The sequence below is a fragment of the Leiobunum rupestre genome, chromosome 6 (genome assembly GCF_980474605.1).
Source record: "Leiobunum rupestre chromosome 6, qqLeiRupe1.1.hap1, whole genome shotgun sequence".
Lineage (NCBI taxonomy): Eukaryota > Metazoa > Arthropoda > Arachnida > Opiliones > Sclerosomatidae > Leiobunum > Leiobunum rupestre.
Window position 1 is genome coordinate 49579653 of NC_143389.1, and position 20625 is coordinate 49600277.

The following is a 20625-nucleotide window of genomic DNA, read 5'->3' on the forward strand; positions in this document are numbered from 1 at the left end:
TATGGAATTTCGTGTTACGTGGGACGTTTCGAGTAAAGAGACGGGTTTGACTTTATCGGTTCCAAAGTTGCAACAATGATTAAGCAGCGGGAATAATTAAGCAAGAGTCTCGATGAAAGAGGTGAAGTCGCCCTTTGACATTTAGCGAGAGGCTAGAAGAATTAAATATTTAGTCTTTCCGCCCTATTGTCGATTCCTACATAGCAGAAGAGCTCAAATTAACCTCCGAATCCAGGGAATTTCAGTCGTTTCGCTAAGATAAAAAACGTTCTAGAAAACGTTGACGGTGCAGAAGGATGAGATATACGTGTCAAATTTATTATCGCTAATTATTGAAGTTAACACGATCATCAAGCGCGGGGAATCACCAGCCTGCATTAATGAATCGCGGTGTGTAGCCCGTCTGGCTGTTAAGTAACTAAGTCAATTTTTATGGGTCGTAAGCTGTCGTAAGCCTTTAGAAGCGCGCTGACCCAAGCCTCTATCGCTATTTTTATTCCCCATTCATTTTCAAAGACATCGATAAGGTAGAGCTACTACGCTAGCTACTTTATCCAGGTAGATGAAGTAGTCAACAGTCAGGTGTTATGAAAATTAGATATAGGAAGCGTTTTTAAATATATCTTCCGCTACGCGCAAAATGTCGAAAAAGTTATTCATGTAAAACAGCTTTTATTATTTTATGGCAGTTCAAAATAACCCAGTTTGAATTAATTTTCATAGTAGGTAAATAAACATTTTAGATAAACCTGAACGTGTTTTTATTTTATTTTTGTTTACCAAATAAACTTTGTGGATCGCTAATGCTATTCACATTATTATTTTTTAAAGCAAACCATCTCAAAATCTACATACTTATCACTGAAGCTGTAGAGTAAAAATCACTGTCCCGCCAGTTTTAGGTGAAATTTTTACGAGTACACTCTTAAAAAAAAATGTTTTTTTAATGTTATATTAAGGGTCTAAAATATATACAAAAAACACTCTTTATAGTTTAATATGTACACCCTTAAGGGTTTTTTCTTGTCCCAAATTTAAAACTTGAGAAGGTGTATAAAAGGTGTTATATTACACTTTAAATAGAGTTATTTAAACCAGGTATGGTGTAGCTCCCTTAAGATAGTAGTTTAGTACCCTAATAGGAGAAGTTTAACACTTTAAAGATAGTAGTTTAGTACTCTAAAGGCAGTAGTTTAACATTTTAAAAAGAGTAGTTTAACACTTTAAAAAGAGTAGTTAAAGACTTTAAAGGGAGTATTGTAGAACCCTTAAAGGAGTAGTGTAACACCCTGAAGGGAGTCGTTTAGTACTCTAAGTTATTGCCAATCTGCATTTTACACACTACAACAACGACTCAAAAATTGGACCAAAATCCTTTGATTTTCCTGCATAAATTAACACGGGAATTATTATTTCGCGAGCATGAGTAAACAGTCCACAAATTTAAAGGTTATTGTTAAACGTATTTCAGTATGCTATTTGATAATATTTTATAGTTATTTAACTTAATGTTTTATCGCTACAATTTGACAATTTATTCCGTGAGAAAATGGAACCGAAAGCAACAGTCTTGCGTAAAATGAAACCACAATTCCAAAAAAATGCGACAATAGAATCTAGGTCGCGACCAGTGTAGCTCCACTGGACTTTCAAAAACGCGTGGTTGTTTAATGAAATTAAGCCAGTTGTTATATACCGCCCCCCCACCTCCCCAACAGTTTCGAAAGCTTTCAAATAAATTAGTCCTAGCTTCTTCTGATTATCCTCCTCAAATAAAACGGGCCCTGACGCGTATAGCGCATTAATAAGGCTGTCCACCGAATCGCGCATTCCCGACACGACGCGGACATAGTGAGTTTAAGCTACGCGAAACACGTTGATAAAAATGTGTCCAATATTGACTTTAACCAGCGCTTTTCTTAAACCTAACGAAAACAAGCTCGCTCTCACTAAGGCTTAACAAGTATACCGATAAAAGATTATATTTTTCACGTTCTTCTTTAACCCTAGTTATATTATTAATAAAATATAGAGGATTTGAGCTAGAGAGAGAGAGCTATATTTCGAGAATATATTTCGGGCGATAGTTTATTTCGTAAACAACGCGCACGCCCTGTATAAATTTTGAAGCCTTAGTCGCGGAGAGAATATTAAAGAGCGGCGCTTGTGGTCTCTTCAAAGGGTCAAACGGAGGGCAATAAAGAGGAGACAAGTACTTTGATCCATTCCTGTTTGTTTCGAGTCTAGGTGGAAATGGAATCCGCAGCTACGTCGTTAGAGGAGAGTAGTAAACGCCACTAATCGTCTACGCTCTGATAGCTTTCGACTATCGAGTGAATTCGCGAGTTACCAAAACAAGGAACTGCCCAAATGGGCCTATAGTCGTTCTAGAATTTACGTTGTACTGACCGCGAATACGCGAGTTGTACGAATTTCCGAATCGTGACGAAAACAGACTATAGATATTTGAGAGCTCGACCATTCACGGAGAAATGAGACATTTTAACGTCCACCTAAATAATATATACTAGACTTTCTGGAAGATGAGTTCTGGCCAACCGTTCGGAGAATTTTGATCATTATAGCCCCGGAAGAAACGAGATAGCGTCCGACGACGTACGTTATAACTTATTAGAATGGCGTTAATTATTTAAATTTATCTATTTATCTAGGTTGTGGTGGATCAAAGGTAGCCTAGTATCATTTACGAAAAAATGTTATATCAAAAATATGTATATATTAAGGATGAGACTACAATGGAAAAGGTACGCGTTCTTTTCGATTTGACACGATCGGAAATTCGAGGCGTGACTAGTTCTCAGGGTTAAAGGGACACGAGGGAGTGAAGAAGAGTTAAAATAAGATACGACTTACCTTATGGAGCATCTTATCCACAATTCCTTCTACGGACGTGTCTTGAACGTCCAAAAGGAGCACAGCTTGATTCAGAAACTGGTCGACGTCCATCGAGGCTCTCACCTCGGCGCCGAAGTCTTTCATGGGAAGCCGCTGCAAGGAACAATGCAAGAGAATGTCATCGCGTCGTTTGTGAGCCAGCCCGCTCAGGGAAGGGTCGGCGGGCAAGCTGGGCGTCCTGCGACGCGGGAATCGGGGAGGTAATTGGGCAGAAGACTCGGAAGAACTCGACGAAGAGGAAGAACTCGAGGCGCTTCCGCTGGGCCAGCAACTACCGAAACTAAAGCCGGAACTGGTCGCGCCACCACCGTTACTTCCGGCCGCGGCGGCACCCGATAGCGTCGTCCCCGTATTAGCCGCGTGGATGCCAGCACCTCCCGAGTTCAAGGACTTAGGAAGGACGTGGGTGTCGTGAGCGTGGAAGTGTTGGTGGTGGTGCCGCGGGGAAACGACCGTCGTGTCGCTGGTGGGCGTCATCCGATTGTCTTGAGCGAAAGAGTCGCGCTCTTCGTCATCATCCTCGTCCTCTTCGTGGAAGCACGATGGCTGCAAAGCGCTCGAAGGCGACGGCAGCGCCCCTCGGTATCTGACCGCCGGACTGATGGTCGCGGGAAAGTTCACGTTGACCGAGTCTCCGACGGTATTTCTCAAGTCCAACGAGGTCGGCGGTGTCGGCTTATTGGGGCCCAGGGTGATGGAGAAGACGCCATCTCGACCACCGTCGCGACTAAGGAGTTCGCCTTTTTCGGACGATTCTAGAGTTTGTATACTGTCCGTAGACGAGGTCGATTGAGGTTCCAAAAAAAGCTTGGAATCTGGCGCGCCTACCGGTCGACCGCTTTGCCCCGGACTCGGGGCCCCTAAGGTCGGCCTAAGATCGGCTTCGGGCCGTTCCAGCAAGTTGAGGGCCACGAGAGTGACCGACTCCCTTTTGCCGGCTACACCTCCCACTTGATCCATTTTGATCCGACCCGTTGCGCCGAAATTTCTATTCAACCTTCTGTCGCCGGCTTCCACGGAAGAGCTACTTCCGTTTGACGTCTTTGTCGGCCGCTGCTTAACTAGTAGGCTGACTTCCGGCTCCTTCGAAGAGCCGAGTTCTCGAGAGGAGGCTGTTTGCGGACGATGGGTCTGCGGTTCGGCGAGTTCGCTTTCAGTGTCGTTGTCGCTTCCGCCGCTACTTCTCCAAGCTTCGAGGGTGGATGGTTCCAACCAAGTCAGGGTCATGGAGAGCCAAAGGAATTCAAACCAGCCCCGAGTGTCTCGTTGCGAGTGACTGGATCCGGACTTTTACGTTCCCTCTCGTTATTTAGCTCGGCTATTACGAAAAGGCGCGAACTTTTATCAAACCGGACTCGATTCAAAATGAAACGAAATTTAAAATCTATACGCGCAATCCCAGTGTGCAACAACAACAACAACAATCACGACTCTCCTATGTACGATAAAATTTAGTCGTAAAGAATGAGTGTTTGGTTTTCTACAAAACTAATATAGTTAAAATCACGGATTTTGGTTTTTTTATATCACAATTGAATCTTCTTTTCTTTCTTTGTAAATACGGTTAGCGGAAAATAAATTTAATAAAAACTTCTCAGAAACCCGAAGACGAATAAACGATGGTGGAAATTAATACTACAATTTAACAAACAATCAGCTTTCCATCTTTTCAACTTGACCGCGATATTTCGTATTTCTTTCCCAAAAAGAGCGCCTTTTCCAAAAATATCCAACGATTAAGACAAGAATAAATATTTTTTACTTCTCCTTAACATCAACAATCAACAGCGAGCAACTTCTTCCTAAAAATAGAGTCTTTTAGAAAAATCTTCTTTCCAACAAATTCCTTTCTTCTACGCGTAGGCGTTTGGCGGACAGACGGAAACGTAACAAACTCCTTTTGAAAAGCACTCTGATAATTTGGTACGAGTCAACAATCACGGTTAACGACACACTTTCGAAGAAGAGCGAAAAACGAGGAATCGCGCGCGCGACGATAACTTGACGGCACCGAAAGCCAAGCAGCTGGAATATTCGTCCAATTAATGGAGAAAAATGTGGTACGTTATCGCGATAACGAGAAAAATTACTTCGCCCTTGGAATAAGAGTCGAAAACAAAACGATTACGGAGAAAGATATTAACGTATCAAACTTCGCGGTACACACAAATGGTTTAAACGCACTTTCAAAAAACGATGAAAGCGTTTGCAAAAAACTGAAAATTCGCTACAACGAAAACGCGTCAATATTTCCTCCGCGGGATGGGACTGAAACAATCGAGGGCCGTTCTTCAATTGAATTTCGTTGAACGGGGTTAAAAGGGTATCACGAGACACGATGAAGAAACAAACGAGACTTGAGAGAAGAGAGAGAGAAGAGAGGTGAAAAAATCTCGTCCTCCCCGGACGTTTGCGTCGAGACTTGGCTCAACTTCGGGGGTAGCGCCGTAGCGCCGCACACACCCTTCTTGTCCCGAGCTCCCGCTGTTCACTGAAAGTCCCGTCGCTTTGCGGGGGCGAGGTAGCCCCCCCTCTATCTAGCCTTCGCTAATACCGCCCCTCCAACCACCCTTTCTCGATTTGCCCAGTATTACACACTCGCTCTCTCCTCTTCCACATCCGTGTGTTGGGCAATGAAAGCCAACGCGCAGGCGCTTTACGAGGGCTGAGAGATGAAAGCAGTCAGGAAGATGAGAGAAAGGAGTGAACGGTCGCGACGGAGATGGAAGCAAAGGGGGCTGCTCAAACTCGACTCTCTCATTCTCTCTTTTTGCCCCACATTTTTTTCAATAGAACTTTAATTAAAAAAAAACTTCTTCGATAGTATAATCTTTCTTTAGACCGGTTAATGTGATTTGGCCATTCTAAATCGCGTTTAAAGGTAATGAATTTTTTTCTGGCAAAGTATCTAGTAACTATATTTTTACTAATAACCATATTTTTACTAATAACCATATTTTTACTAATAACCATATTTTTACTAATAACCATATTTTTACTAATAACCATATTTTTACTAATAACCATATTTTTACTAATAACCATATTTTTACTAATAACCATATTTTTACTAATAACCATATTTTTACTAATAACCATATTTTTACTAATAACCATATTTTACTAATAACCATATTTTACTAATAACCATATTTTTACTAATAACCATATTTTTACTAATAACCATATTTTTACTAATAACCATATTTTTACTAATAACCATATTTTTACTAATAACCATATTTTTACTAATAACCATATTTTTACTAATAACCATATTTTTACTAATAACCATATTTTTACTAATAACCATATTTTTACTAATAACCATATTTTTACTAATAACCATATTTTTACTAATAACCATATTTTTACTAATAACCATATTTTTACTAATAACCATATTTTTACTAATAACCATATTTTTACTAATAACCATATTTTTACTAATAACCATATTTTTACTAATAACCATATTTTTACTAATAACCATATTTTTACTAATAACCATATTTTTACTAATAACCATATTTTTACTAATAACCATATTTTTACTAATAACCATATTTTTACTAATAACCATATTTTTACTAATAACCATATTTTTACTAATAACCATATTTTTACTAATAACCATATTTTTACTAATAACCATATTTTTACTAATAACCATATTTTTACTAATAACCATATTTTTACTAATAACCATATTTTTACTAATAACCATATTTTTACTAATAACCATATTTTTACTAATAACCATATTTTTACTAATAACCATATTTTTACTAATAACCATATTTTTACTAATAACCATATTTTTACTAATAACCATATTTTTACTAATAACCATATTTTTACTAATAACCATATTTTTACTAATAACCATATTTTTACTAATAACCATATTTTTACTAATAACCATATTTTTACTAATAACCATATTTTTACTAATAACCATATTTTTACTAATAACCATATTTTTACTAATAACCATATTTTTACTAATAACCATATTTTTACTAATAACCATATTTTTACTAATAACCATATTTTTACTAATAACCATATTTTTACTAATAACCATATTTTTACTAATAACCATATTTTTACTAATAACCATATTTTTACTAATAACCATATTTTTACTAATAACCATATTTTTACTAATAACCATATTTTTACTAATAACCATATTTTTACTAATAACCATATTTTTACTAATAACCATATTTTTACTAATAACCATATTTTTACTAATAACCATATTTTTACTAATAACCATATTTTTACTAATAACCATATTTTTACTAATAACCATATTTTTACTAATAACCATATTTTTACTAATAACCATATTTTTACTAATAACCATATTTTTACTAATAACCATATTTTTACTAATAACCATATTTTTACTAATAACCATATTTTTACTAATAACCATATTTTTACTAATAACCATATTTTTACTAATAACCATATTTTACTAATAACCATATTTTACTAATAACCATATTTTTACTAATAACCATATTTTTACTAATAACCATATTTTTACTAATAACCATATTTTTACTAATAACCATATTTTTACTAATAACCATATTTTTACTAATAACCATATTTTTACTAATAACCATATTTTTACTAATAACCATATTTTTACTAATAACCATATTTTTACTAATAACCATATTTTTACTAATAACCATATTTTTACTAATAACCATATTTTTACTAATAACCATATTTTTACTAATAACCATATTTTTACTAATAACCATATTTTTACTAATAACCATATTTTTACTAATAACCATATTTTTACTAATAACCATATTTTTACTAATAACCATATTTTTACTAATAACCATATTTTTACTAATAACCATATTTTTACTAATAACCATATTTTTACTAATAACCATATTTTTACTAATAACCATATTTTTACTAATAACCATATTTTTACTAATAACCATATTTTTACTTTCCAAAAACAAACTTCTTTAAACGTAAGTATTTTACTTAAAGTTGTTATTAACATTATTTTCAGGGCAAGGATAATTTGTTACAATCTCTTTTTTTCGTTAAAGAAGAACGACTCGTCCTGGAGGGGTGTGATAGAGAAGAAAGCAGGATTTGAAAGGGTTAGCCAAGAATGGAACGAAGAAAATGCGAGGGGAAAAGGAGCAAAAAACAAGGCAACGAGAAAGCGTTGGTGAAAAATAAGGGAATCTGCGAACGTGAACTCGCAATCAATGAGAGCAGGAGCAGTATCACGTGGAAAAAGTGGGGGATCAAAATCGGAGATTGGCAGAGGAGAGTCCAAAAGTGGCGTGGGATGGCAAACGACCGACGACCGAAGAGGACCAAGATGATGGGGGGAAGGGGAGGGGGAAAAGGGGAGGGGGAAAAGGGGAGGGGGCAAAGAAAGAGGACAAATGGAGGAGGGGGGAGCGGGGGGAGGGAAGTCGGGCTGTTGCGTCCCGGGACTAGCGTCTAAGTGGAAAAGACTGCGCCTGCGCGGAAGAGGTTGTTGAGCGCGAGGGATCGGATGTAAAGGTGACAATCTACGGAAAAACAGAGGTGAAGGGTAAACAAAGTGCACGCCGCCCTAAAACGATTCATTGTGTGTTTTCCGACTTATTTAACGTATTTATTAGATGAACGAGAGCGAGCCCCGTTAACCTAATTATTCCGGGCCCAATGAGAACCGTTATTACGGGAAATAATTATATAATTCAATTCAAGTTAATTTTTTTTAATATTAAGAAATTAAATAGAAATACAACGATTTTGGGGGCCAAGTCATCTTGCGACTTAATTTTGGGAGAGCGTTACCTCGTTGGACCACCCCGAGCTGCACTTGCCCTGATAATTCCCGATTGCTTATCTCGTCAGGCTCGCTGAAGGTTCGTTCAGAAAATTACACTACCACCGTTAATCTACATTTATATTTCAAAAGTCCAAATTTTAGCCAGAGATTCCAACAGTAGACCGGTTTCGCCCCATTTGGGGCTCATCAGTACTGTGTAGGAACTCTGGCTTTACTCGGAAATCTGCCGATAATAGTAAAACTTATAAACATATAGGGCATTCTGAATGTTTATTACATTTATATTTATGTAAATTAGTAAATAAATATATGGAAATGAATCTTACGGGCAAAATACTCAATAATTTTAATTTTATTCGCACGAATACTAAATATTTCGAATTTAAATAATAAATTTAAGGATATTTTTTATTTAAATTCAATTAGAATCAACAAATAGAATCGAATGATGAAGATATGTAAACATTAGCTTTTTAATTATAAAACACGGCTTTAATATTCCTCAGTACAAAATGAAAAAAAATATTGTCTTTAAGACATATTAAATATTTTTTTAGATATGCTATTAAATATAATATTAACATTTCATTATGGAAAAATGCTGGTTATACTGAGTTCTTGTAAATTCGAGGACGGATATGTTAATCGAAGGTTGAAATTGGTCTTGATTATATTACGTATTCAACGATTAGTGAAAAGAGGCAATTGAAATGGAAATTGAAGATGGCAATTTTTAAACCATCTCTCGCCATTATATGTCATCCTAAAAATCCTACATTGGTTTTGTACTTTCCAGTTGTTAAGTGGTTAGGTGGATTTCTAGAATCATATACTTTCTTTCGCCGCAGAATGTGGTCTCCATTTTGTACAAGGCATGTCTACAGACTTAGCGTAGAACAAAAAAAACTGTACGTACAACCATACGTTTCGAGGGAAACGTTCCCCCCGGGCTTCACCACTGAAATTTTATTTTGGCTCTCTTTAGGTAGGCAATATATTAATTAATTATTTAATTAATTAATATATACCATTTAATTTGACATTTTCTAAATGACCAGCCGTAAAGTAGATTTTTTGTACTTAGTTAAGATGACCTCCTCCAATAAAATATTATTTTTCAAAATAAAGTAATAATTTAAATGGAATAATTAACACAACAGTAAGGTTTCAGTTTTTAATTGTATACAAAAGTTAGTTTTAAAATATTTTACCATAATTAAAATCTGATTAATCCTTCGACTTTAGGAAAGTACAATCACTGCTAGCTGAGCGACAATGACTATATACAGGGTCTTTTTTTTTTTGCTCGGAAAAGTGTTTTTTTTCAAAAACTATTTATAGTACCGATTTCAAATTTGGAAGGTCAATTCTCTATACCGGGGGACATCAGTTTGAGAAATTTGAGCGTTTTCGGTAATGTTTTTCACCAATTTTGAAAAATTATTTTTCGACCACTAGGTGCGAGATAAAAAATTTCTATTATAAAGTTGTAGGCCGTCATCGAAAACCCTTAAAAATTGTTCACTCGACGAAAAACAATTTATTTATCAGTGAAAATTCGAGCTTGAAAAATTTACAAGTTGGTGAAGCAAAATTACGATTGTTTGAAACGATAATTAAAAAGGGAACAAGTCTAATACAAACGTAGTAGAGTTTTCACACTTGAAAAAATGTACACGTTTGGTTTTTAAATGCAGATATTTTATTCACATAAATTTTTACAAAACATTTTCAATAATATCACCATTGGCTGCAACACAGGTTTGTGCGCGGACAATTAAGTTCTCAAACGCTTTCTCTACCATTTCTGGTGTGACGTCTCGGCAAGCACTGATTATTCGTCTAATGAGTTCCTCCCTAGTTTCAATGGGCGTGGCGTATACCTTTGCTTTAACGAATCCCCAGAGAAAATAATCCAGCGGTGTTAGGTCAGGTGACCTTGCTGGCCAATGCACTGGACCATTTCTCCCTATCCACCTTTCAGGAAACTCGTTGTTGAGGTGCTCAGTTACTTGCCGGGAAAAATGCGGAGGGGCGCCATCTTGCTGAAACCACAACTGACGTCTTTCAGCCAATGGAAGGTCGTCGATTGCGTCACTCAGTTCGTTCTGTAGAAAATGTAAATACCTTTGGCCGTTGAGGTTCGTCGGCAGGAAAAAGGGACCAATCAAACGGTTTCCAACAAGTCCAACCCAAACATTGACCCGTTCAAATTGAACCTGGTGATGATATTCAAAACCCCAATGTGGGTTGATGTCAGACCAAAGATGGCTGTTTTGATGATTAAAGGGCCCATCTCTAGAAAATGACGCTTCGTCGGAGAACAAAACATGGCGCAAAAATTGTCTATCTTCTTGGACAGCATTTAGTAAACAGTTGCTAAATTCATAACGTCTTTGATGGTCTCCGTCAATTAGTCCTTGGTGGAGCGTAGCTCTGTATGGGTGATAGTGATTCTTACGAAGAATTTTCCACACACGATTTGCAGAACAACCCAAATCAGCAGCGGCGTTAGCGCAACTGTGACGAGGATATGCCACAAAGTACGCGAGTACATTGTTCTCGAAGTCTAAATCCGGTTGACCGAATCCGCGAAACCTAGGTTGCAAGTTACCAAATTGATTGAAATCGTGAATTGCTCGTCTTACTGTATTTACAGATGGTGCTCCATTTGGATGTCTTTCTGCGAAGATTTCAGTCACTCTTCTAAGGTTTTGCGCTGCTTCTCCATAGTAAATGGCAACTATCTCGGTACGCTCAGCTACTGAATAACGAGGCATTGTTCGAAATACTATCAAACACTGATAATAATCTCCCAAAGTTTTCCTTTAAATACCCAATGCATGTTTAGGATTGACCTATAGCCTCGTGTTTTTTAAATCCGGTCGTTTTTTTAACCAAAGTTTCAACTGGATTAGGTAATTCGGTTTCAATTATCGTTTCAAACAATCGTAATTTGGCTTCACCAACTTGTAAATTTTTCAAGCTCGAATTTTCACTGATAAATAAATTGTTTTTCGTCGAGTGAACAATTTTTAAGGGTTTTCGATGACGGCCTACAACTTTATAATAGAAATTTTTTATCTCGCACCTAGTGGTCGAAAAATAATTTTTCAAAATTGGTGAAAAACATTACCGAAAACGCTCAAATTTCTCAAACTGATGTCCCCCGGTATAGAGAATTGACCTTCCAAATTTGAAATCGGTACAATAAATAGTTTTTGAAAAAAAAACACTTTTCCGAGCAAAAAAAAAGACCCTGTATATCTAGGGTACACTCTTAAAAAAATGATTTTTAATGGTATTTAAAAAAAACTATTTAGGATTAATATATACACCCTTAAGGGTTTTTTAAAACTTGAAAATGTGTATAAACGGTGTTATATTACACCGTAAATAGAGTGATTCAACACCCGGTAGGGTGTAGCTCCCTGTAGGCAGTAGTTTAGTACTCTAAAGGCAGTAGTTTAGTACTCTAAAGGCCGTAGTTTAGTACTCTAAACGCCGTAGTTTAGTACTCTAAAGGCCGTAGTTTAGTACTCTAAAGGCCGTAGTTTAGTACTCTAAAGGCAGTAGTGTATTACTCTAAAGGCAGTAGTTTAGTACTCTTAAGGCCGTAGTTTAGTACTCTAAAGGCCGTAGTTTAGTACTCTAAAGGCCGTAGTTTAGTACTCTAAAGGCCGTAGTTTAGTACTCTAAAGGCCGTAGTTTAGTACTCTAAAGGCAGTAGTGTATTACTCTAAAGGCAGTAGTGTATTACTCTAAAGGCAGTAGTTTAGTACTCTAAAGGCAGTAGTTTAGTACTCTAAAGGCAGTAGTTTAGTACTCTAAAGGCAGTAGTTTTGTAAAAATTACTACCTTAAAGGAAGTAGTTTAGTAAAAAGTACTACCTTAAAGGAAGTAGTTTAGTACCCTAAAGGGAGTATTGTAGAACCCTTAAAGAAGTAGTTTAACCCCCGGAAGGGAGTAGTGTAACCCCCGGAAGGGAGTAGTGTAACCCCCGGAAGGGAGTAGTGTAACCCCCGAAAGTAAGTAGTGTAACCCCCGGAAGAGAGTAGTGTAACCCCCGGAAGAGAGTAGTGTAACCCCCGGAAGAGAGTAGTGTAACCCCCGGAAGAGAGTAGTGTAACCCCCGGAAGAGAGTAGTGTAACCCCCGGAAGAGAGTAGTGTAACACCCGGAAGAGAGTAGTGTAACCCCCGGAAGAGAGTAGTGTAACACCCGGAAGAGAGTAGTGTAACCCCCGGAAGAGAGTAGTGTAACACCCGGAAGAGAGTAGTTTTATACTACAAACGGTGTATTAAGGGAAGAAAAGTGGAGGACAAAAGCACCCCAAACGGTGTAAATAAACATCCATTAAATGAAAAATAATATTTAAGCTGTAGAATAACATACTTTATAAACCTGTTCAGGTGTTCAATATGAGACAAGAAAAAAATTTAAGGTTTGAAAATAAACCTGTTTTTTAAGAGTGTAACCTACATGAAGGCAATATATTCCAAAATCAATCAAGTGGAATATTTAGTCTGTCCCTCAGATTTCGATATGTAATTGTTATACTTAGGTTTTAAAAAAAAACAATAGGTGTTTCAATAAATGCCGCTCTCTTTTTACGCGCGCGAATAACTGAATAAAACTGTCACATCGGCGTTTGAATTTGACCTGTTTCACGCGCTAGTTTCCAGAATAGGATTGGTCGTATCTGCTACCACGTGCTAAATTCGGGCCGAATTTTTCTAACGCCGGTGTAGCCCTTTAAGTTAGTTTTATTTGTATGAGAACACGCGCACATTTTTTCTTTCAGGAGGAGCGTGAGAAATTGAACTAGACCTTCAGTATTGAAATATTAAGCAGCGCGCACTTTAAAACTTTTACAAGTATACCCTGACCCTCTGTATTACTTCTTCTAGGCAAATCGCTGAACAGGTTTTATTTAAGCGTCTATTCTGTTATGAAAATAAGAAAAAAAATTCAAATTTAATTTACAGTATATTATGATTACCGAGATGAAGTGAGATGATAATGAATTGATAATTTAATACACTGTCTATTAACAAACTACAATGATACCGTGTTTTCCGTCGGGATTTTGTTTCAAATTATTTTATCGAGAAATTATCCAAATAAAGTTTTTTTTTGTGATAGCCCAAAAAATCTGTCTAGCCTAACGGGATACGCTCTCTGAATATGAAATTATTCAAACCCAAATCATTGAAATTCTCGCGCATTGCCAAAATACAGAGTTTTCCGATTCCGAGGGATAGTAATGGATTAATAATATACAGATCAGTGTCGCCATCTGGTGCCCCTTTGAAGAAAGCCCCTTTTCAGCGAAAGACGGAGAGAATTTACAGAGTGCGTCCTCAGTTACGTACTAACAATCATCGTGTAAATCTCCAATAGGATATATTTGGTTAAGAGAGGCTGTCGTCGTAGTAAACAATAGAATCGGCTAAGCCTTTGCCGATAGGGAAAGCTAATTCTCGCGAATCGCGCCTAGCTCGAAGCTCTCTGAAAGGGCCGTTTCAACCTAGAATCATTAGGCGTATAGAACCGTAGACGATAGGAATTTGCCGCGAAAACCTCCCTTTCCAAGGCAATCTTTCGGATAAATAATAGAAAAGTCAAAATTAAATTCCCCAATACGATTCAAACCATTAAACGCATCTTTATAATTACAAGTTAAAAAAAACCCCCCAAAGAATTGAAGAATAGCGGTTCTCTAAAAAGTTGGGATGGAATAAAGAATAAAGGTATATCAATTCCCGTTCCATTCTCTATCTAGTAAATAGGAATGGATGGAGAATAAGGAGAAGGGGTTAGTGTTTCCCTTCGGAAGGCGGCGAAGCGTTACGCGTCGGCTACTTCTACAGGCGTAATGATCGGGTAATGACCAAAAGGAGAAAGGCTAGAAGGAAAAACACTTCTGATTTATGAACGAGAGAAACGTATCGATTTACACTTTACAAAAATCGATAGACTTCGGAGCCACTAGTCTTTTAAGAAAAACGAGCCGCGATATAGCGTCCAAACTTCCCAAGGATAAGAAAGCTCAGGAGTTCAAAAAAAAGTAAAAAATACATAAAAGAAGGTGGCGCGTAGGAGGCGGAGAGAACGTCAAAGATGAAGATTTTTCCTAGGAATTTCTCCTCGGTCCGGAACAAACAATGGGCTCGGAGAGAGGCTAACTCTTTAAACAGTTATCTGGGAATGGTATAGGCCTCCCAAATGAGATTGAGCGAGGGAAAATGGAATCCAACGGTGTCAGATTTCAGCCCGAATCTCTCTCTAGGTTTTTTTTTTCTATTTTCCTACATCAGCCGTACACACTTCATTGACTAATACTAGGAAAATCCGGTTAAGCTTCAACAATGTCCCTAAGGTGATCAAATTCTTTCCGAGGCTTATACGCCGGACTATCTCTCAAATCGGGACATTTCGAAAAAAGATCTTCCTAGTCTTCCTCGGTGAAGTACAGTCAACTAGAGCTGGCCCCAATTACACGGTCCTGTCTCGAACCAAATTTTTATTTTTTAATCTATTCTTTTTTAAACTGTTGGTCGTTAAGTGTTTATATCTTAATTTTCGACGTCATTTTAACCAGGGCCGGACTTAGAGATCCTGGGCCCATAGGCAGATAAGGAGTCTGGGCCCCCTTTTCACGCGCTGCATTTACTCTTATCCCTCGAACTAGGCTGTGCCTGAATTTCCCTGATTCAGCGTAGAAGTCTGAGCTCTACGGTTACATTACTAAATAAAAGCTCTTAACAATTATGCAACATTGCGATTTAAGGCTGCGTCCGTAAACTGCCAGGCAGAAATTTTTGTAATTTAAAAAAAAAAACTTCTACTTAGGAATTTCTTCAATATAAATTACGATTGATATTATAGATTTATGACTTCGAATACAGTAATTACGTTCACTGGAGGGCTCCTTCCAAGGATGGGCTCCTTGGCCACGGCCTAGGTTGGCCTAGGCGGAAATACGGCACTGATTTTAACACAAAATCAATGTCACGTTTAAAATTTTACCATCAACTTATCCTTTCGCTCTAGGTTGGAGAACGTATAAAAAATTAGCAATGAGGGGTGAAATGAAACCGTAATTAGTTAGCCCGTCTTTCCCACCCATTAGACGCGATCCCGAGCTTGGCATAAATTTACTATTAAAGCGAGTAAAACGTTTTTCCATCTCCACGATCGAGTTAGGAAAGGTAGCTCTATTTCCGGACGCATCTCCCCTCGTCCTAACGCGTTTAGGGACGCGGGAGGACCCGGGTAAAAGGGGCCGGGATGAGCCGGGAACCTTGGCGAAGACAATGTTGAAGAGATTGCCCATTATTAAACTTCCGGTTCACTTTTATCGCGCCCTCCGCGTGTCGCGAAAGGAAAGGGAAAGAGGCAGCCAGAGAGGGAAAGTCAATAATTGTTTCTATCTCTCTCGAGCCTGACTTTTGGCCGGCTTGGCAAACCCATTCTTCCCACGCACTTACCGGTAACGACTCCGTATCTATTTAAGACTACCTTTTATCTCTTCACCGGGCGCGTTCGCGAGGAAACAACGTCATTCCAATCTAGCTCTCTTTCTCTCTTATACGGAAGGGTCAATGTCTTTAATAGGCTTAAAACGTACGCTACTCGAATGCGGGGAGTGCCTTAAGCCCGAACCGAGCTCGAGAATGGATCGTTACGCTTTGTCACGGCAGTTCCCCCGGGGATGCGCCAGACGGTTCGGACACTTCTACAGGCGTGCTCGAATGATTTAAAACAGATTTTAAAAACTAAGTACCCCCGATATTTCATTCGTTTACTACAATTCGCCTACCACATCGTAATGATTAAACGCTTAAAGGGAATATAATATCACGTATTTGGTGTGGAATACCAACGTTTGCAGCTCTGGCCGCTCTTGCCTTTGGCTTTAAAAATGTTTGGCGCCACTGTACAGGGAAATTTGAAAAATTGAAGAGGCCTTCCATAAAGGTGGGGTGGCGGAGTGGCTAGCACGTCAAACACGTCTAAGGCCCTTTAAGGAAAATGCATTATAAGCAATTTGAAGCCCCCTTGAGCCGGGGGCCCTCAGCGATCACCAACCAGCTGACCTGGTCAGTCCAGGCCTGGATAATTTATTGTTATAATTAAAAATGTTTCAACGATTAGGAATTTTTGAGGTTTTCTTAGGTGGATTGGCGGAGTAGTGAGCACTTTCGCCTCGCAGCAAGAGGAGCTGGGTTCGATCCCAACTTGCGGCACTGGGTGAAATCTCGGAATAACTTCTTCAGCGTTGAGTTTGCAAGTTCTCTCCCCACTCGATTAAGGGGTTTCACCCCGAGCTCTTCAGTTTCACTTTCCATAAAACCTTTTTGAGATTAACGGTAATAGTTAGTGTAGGGAGCTGTTGGTTCGCGTGGCATGAAGGGCTTGCCACCACCCTCGCATAATATCCAGGCCACCTGTTTAAAGATATTCCAAGTCGCTTGATGGCTTAGGCTTAAGGTGGTGCCTTGGGTATTAGAGTAGATTATTATTATTATTATTAGATTACTTTGCAGGTTATATTCGCTTTAACCGACTGCGGAGATTATACGCAAGCTGAATTTCATTCTTATATTTGACTTATTCTTATATCTTGAAGATAATAACAGGAAACTTGGAAATAACCCAAAGAAGGGAGCATACGATTGACCTTCTTTGGAACGCGAATAAAACTCTCAAACTTCGGCGATATGGAAATCCGAGAGACAGAAAAGAAGATTTTCGTAAAGCGAACAAACACGTATATCGAAAAGCGTCCGAATTCCATAAATATTTTTGGTGGCGCATTCATTAACCCGCTTATTTTGTTTCTTATCTATCAGAGGTTGGGGCTCAAATGTCCATCCAAAAGGTCAATTTTGCCAGAGTAGTCCTTCGGTGGCGTTTCTTCGATTGATTGACAGGTGACCCCTAGCGGGGAATTCGGAAAGCGAAAGCTATTCTTTATAGTACTGAAAAAATAGGAACAAATTACGACAAGGCTAAATGTTTGTGACTTTGGGGCACTTTTTTCTCCAATTGGTGGAATTTCCGCCATCTTGTAAAATGTCCGCCAAAATCAATTAAATTAAACGTAACATTTGTTCTGCTTATCAAATGGACAATAATTAAGATTTCAAATGGGGGCAAAGTTCAGTCCTCATAATATGATTCTTTGTCCAAATTACTATTTAGGCGTCAAATATTTTATTTTACTGCCGCCATCTTGGAATAAGGCGGCCAAAAGCATTAAAATTTAAGCTAACAAATTCCACTAAATCGATTGGCATGAGCTAGGGTTTAAAAAATAACCTTAAATAACGTCAAACCTCTTATTAATTGTATATGATGATTTGTTGTATAACGTAATAGGCGCTTAAATAAAACATCTTCAAGGAAATCGCCAAGAAGTAATATATCCGAGAGTCAGGACCTGCAAGTTAGTGCTTGTTGACCACTTAATTAATTCCAAGTTTTTTCAAGATTTTAGTTCATTAAAAAAATTATATATTAATCCCTAAAATTGTTTGGTCTTTGCTTCTATGCTGTGTGCTTGGCCTTGTGTGAAAGCCTGATTTTGAAGGTTAAAAATGGTAAGTGGCCAGTGTCCAGTTTTTTAATAAAACTACCTAGGCTCTTACTAGTTTCATTAGTTAGTTAGTGTAGGGTAGCTCTGCTGATTAACATTGGATTTAAAACTCCAATAGCTCTACTGGCCACAGGTCCAGTTTAAAAAAATTCCTTATTTCTCAGCCTGTGTCATGATATTTTTTTGGCATAAATAATAGCAGACAACGCGTAATTTTTATTATCCAATAAGAACTCGAATTGCTAAACCACGTGATTTGAAAGAAAAGTAGTACAGTCAGAAGGTCAACCCAGTCCCGGTGTTATTAATTATTATCGCGAAAATTGGGAGGTTGTAACTGCTTGGCGTGAGTTTAATTAAGTTTTAGTTAATTTAGATACGAATTTGAAAATTTAAAATGCCGCGAAAGAAAACTGCAGCCCAGTTAGCAGTTGTATGAAAACCACAATCGACACAGTGTAAAAAGCGCAACTGAAAAGTCAGTTCAGTCAAGCCTTGGCCCAATATTGCATTACGAGATCAAATTGTTATTCTTAAATACAAATTGAACTAATAATTATTTTTATAATAAATAAAACTGAATTATTGAAATAACAATTAATTTTAGAAAGCAAATTTTAAAGATGTGATATCGCAAATTTTACGACTTAAATTCATTAATCTCTTTTTAATCACGGCATAACCCCTATAAGGTCGTATGTACCTGCGATAGTCGACCTCAACTATGGCGAGAAAATAGTATTCATCCGCCTATGAGGGGGAGCCATAGAAATAACACGTTTCTTGGCCGACGGCGAGAGCGAGACTTTTTGTATAAAGTCATATCGATTTTTGGAACAGGTGAAAAGTGTAAATTTTTTCAACAAGCACCAAATAAACAGTAACTTGCATGTCCTGGTTTTCGGATATATTACTTCTTGGTGATTTCTTTGAAGAGGTTTTATTGAAGCGTCTATTAAGCTGGAAAGCTAAAACCAATTTTAATATTATAATTGGCCTAGTCTTACTTTGAGTGTGATTATTATTGAGCGATAGAGGGTTACAAGACAAGAGTTAAATCAATTTTGTCGACAATTGATCGAATTGGTCGAGTAGGTGGCCTGTGTTCGGTTTTGGTAACAATTCTCAATATCCGCACTGACATCTATCGGTCTAAAAAACAACTATTACAGTGCTACTTTTCACAACAATGGGATGCCTGAACTGACGTCATAGGAAACCTAGGTCAAAGCACCAAACTTCGTCGGCTTTTGGCCAACCGCACTGAAATTTTATGAAACTTACTCAAATCTCTTGAAATATATTTATGGCTTAAGGCATAAGAAGTGAAATCATTTTCAGCTATATTTAATATAATAAATTATTATATCATTTTATTTGAATGTTTTGAAGATGGAAGAAGAGAAACTTAAAAATAATTTATTCAAGTTGATGACGCGTAATTGGCAGAAAATATTTGACAAAATATTATTTTGAATTGGCAAATAAAAAGTAACAAAAGAATCGATTTTTAGACCATTGGAGTTCTTTAATTTTACATATCGATCAATTTTGGTCTTTCATCAAATGGACCCAACACTTCGTTGGAAATTTTTCTTAAATAATTTCCATGAAAAGTACAGAGGATTGCAAAGGAGCACGTGCCAATTCCAAACCAAAGATCACTGGAAACGATAACTGTTTACATATGTTGACGTCTAAATTCAACAGGTGCATCAAGCCAGCTTAGCATGCTACTGCGGTTATCACTTTTACGTTTTTGATAATGGAAGAGCAGGATAATTTAGATTAAAATATCAGAAGTAGTTTTCCAATTTAGTTTGGTTCGCAAGTATATTTAGAAACAATAGAATCATAAACATCTCAATACTATAGTATTAATATGAATCAATTTATTTGCTAATTTTATTTAGCTAAGCAACTCCAATTTCATTCAAATAATAACCGGAAATGTCCATGTGAAAACTGGTGGTATTGACTTGAAACGCGCGTATCTTCAAAATCGCTACACATTTGTCGTGCACTGGAAGAGCTTTCAATTGACTTATAGAACATCCAATTCCGACAACGTAAACAGGAGATATTGAGCGTTTACAAAATCACGTGAACGCCATTTTAACAAGCTACGGTTCGGAGAGTGCATAATGGAATTTAGGCAATATCAACCCTGAAAGATTTGTTTGCTACCGCATTACAAGAGCGAAAGTAGAACATTTTCCGCTATTAAATAGAGTCATTAAATCTATTCAGAAAAATGCTTGAAA

At 37.4% G+C, this 20625-nt stretch overlaps 1 protein-coding gene across 5 annotated transcripts in view; it reads right to left on the reverse strand.

Moving 5' to 3' along the window:
• LOC149941335 (solute carrier family 4 member 11-like) overlaps positions 1–20625 on the reverse strand; it is a 139580-nt gene that overhangs the window by 69044 nt on the left and 49911 nt on the right. For 3 of the 5 annotated variants that reach the window (XM_090177764.1, XM_090177763.1, XM_090177762.1), the window contains exon 1: positions 2875–4359. In XM_090177764.1, coding sequence (XP_090033890.1) covers positions 2875–4143 — 1269 coding nt within the window. In that variant the 5' untranslated portion in view covers positions 4144–4359. Of the gene's footprint in view, positions 1–2874; positions 4360–20625 lie in introns of those variants that run through there. The other 2 variants (XM_090177766.1, XM_090177765.1) reach the window with 1 other exon arrangement.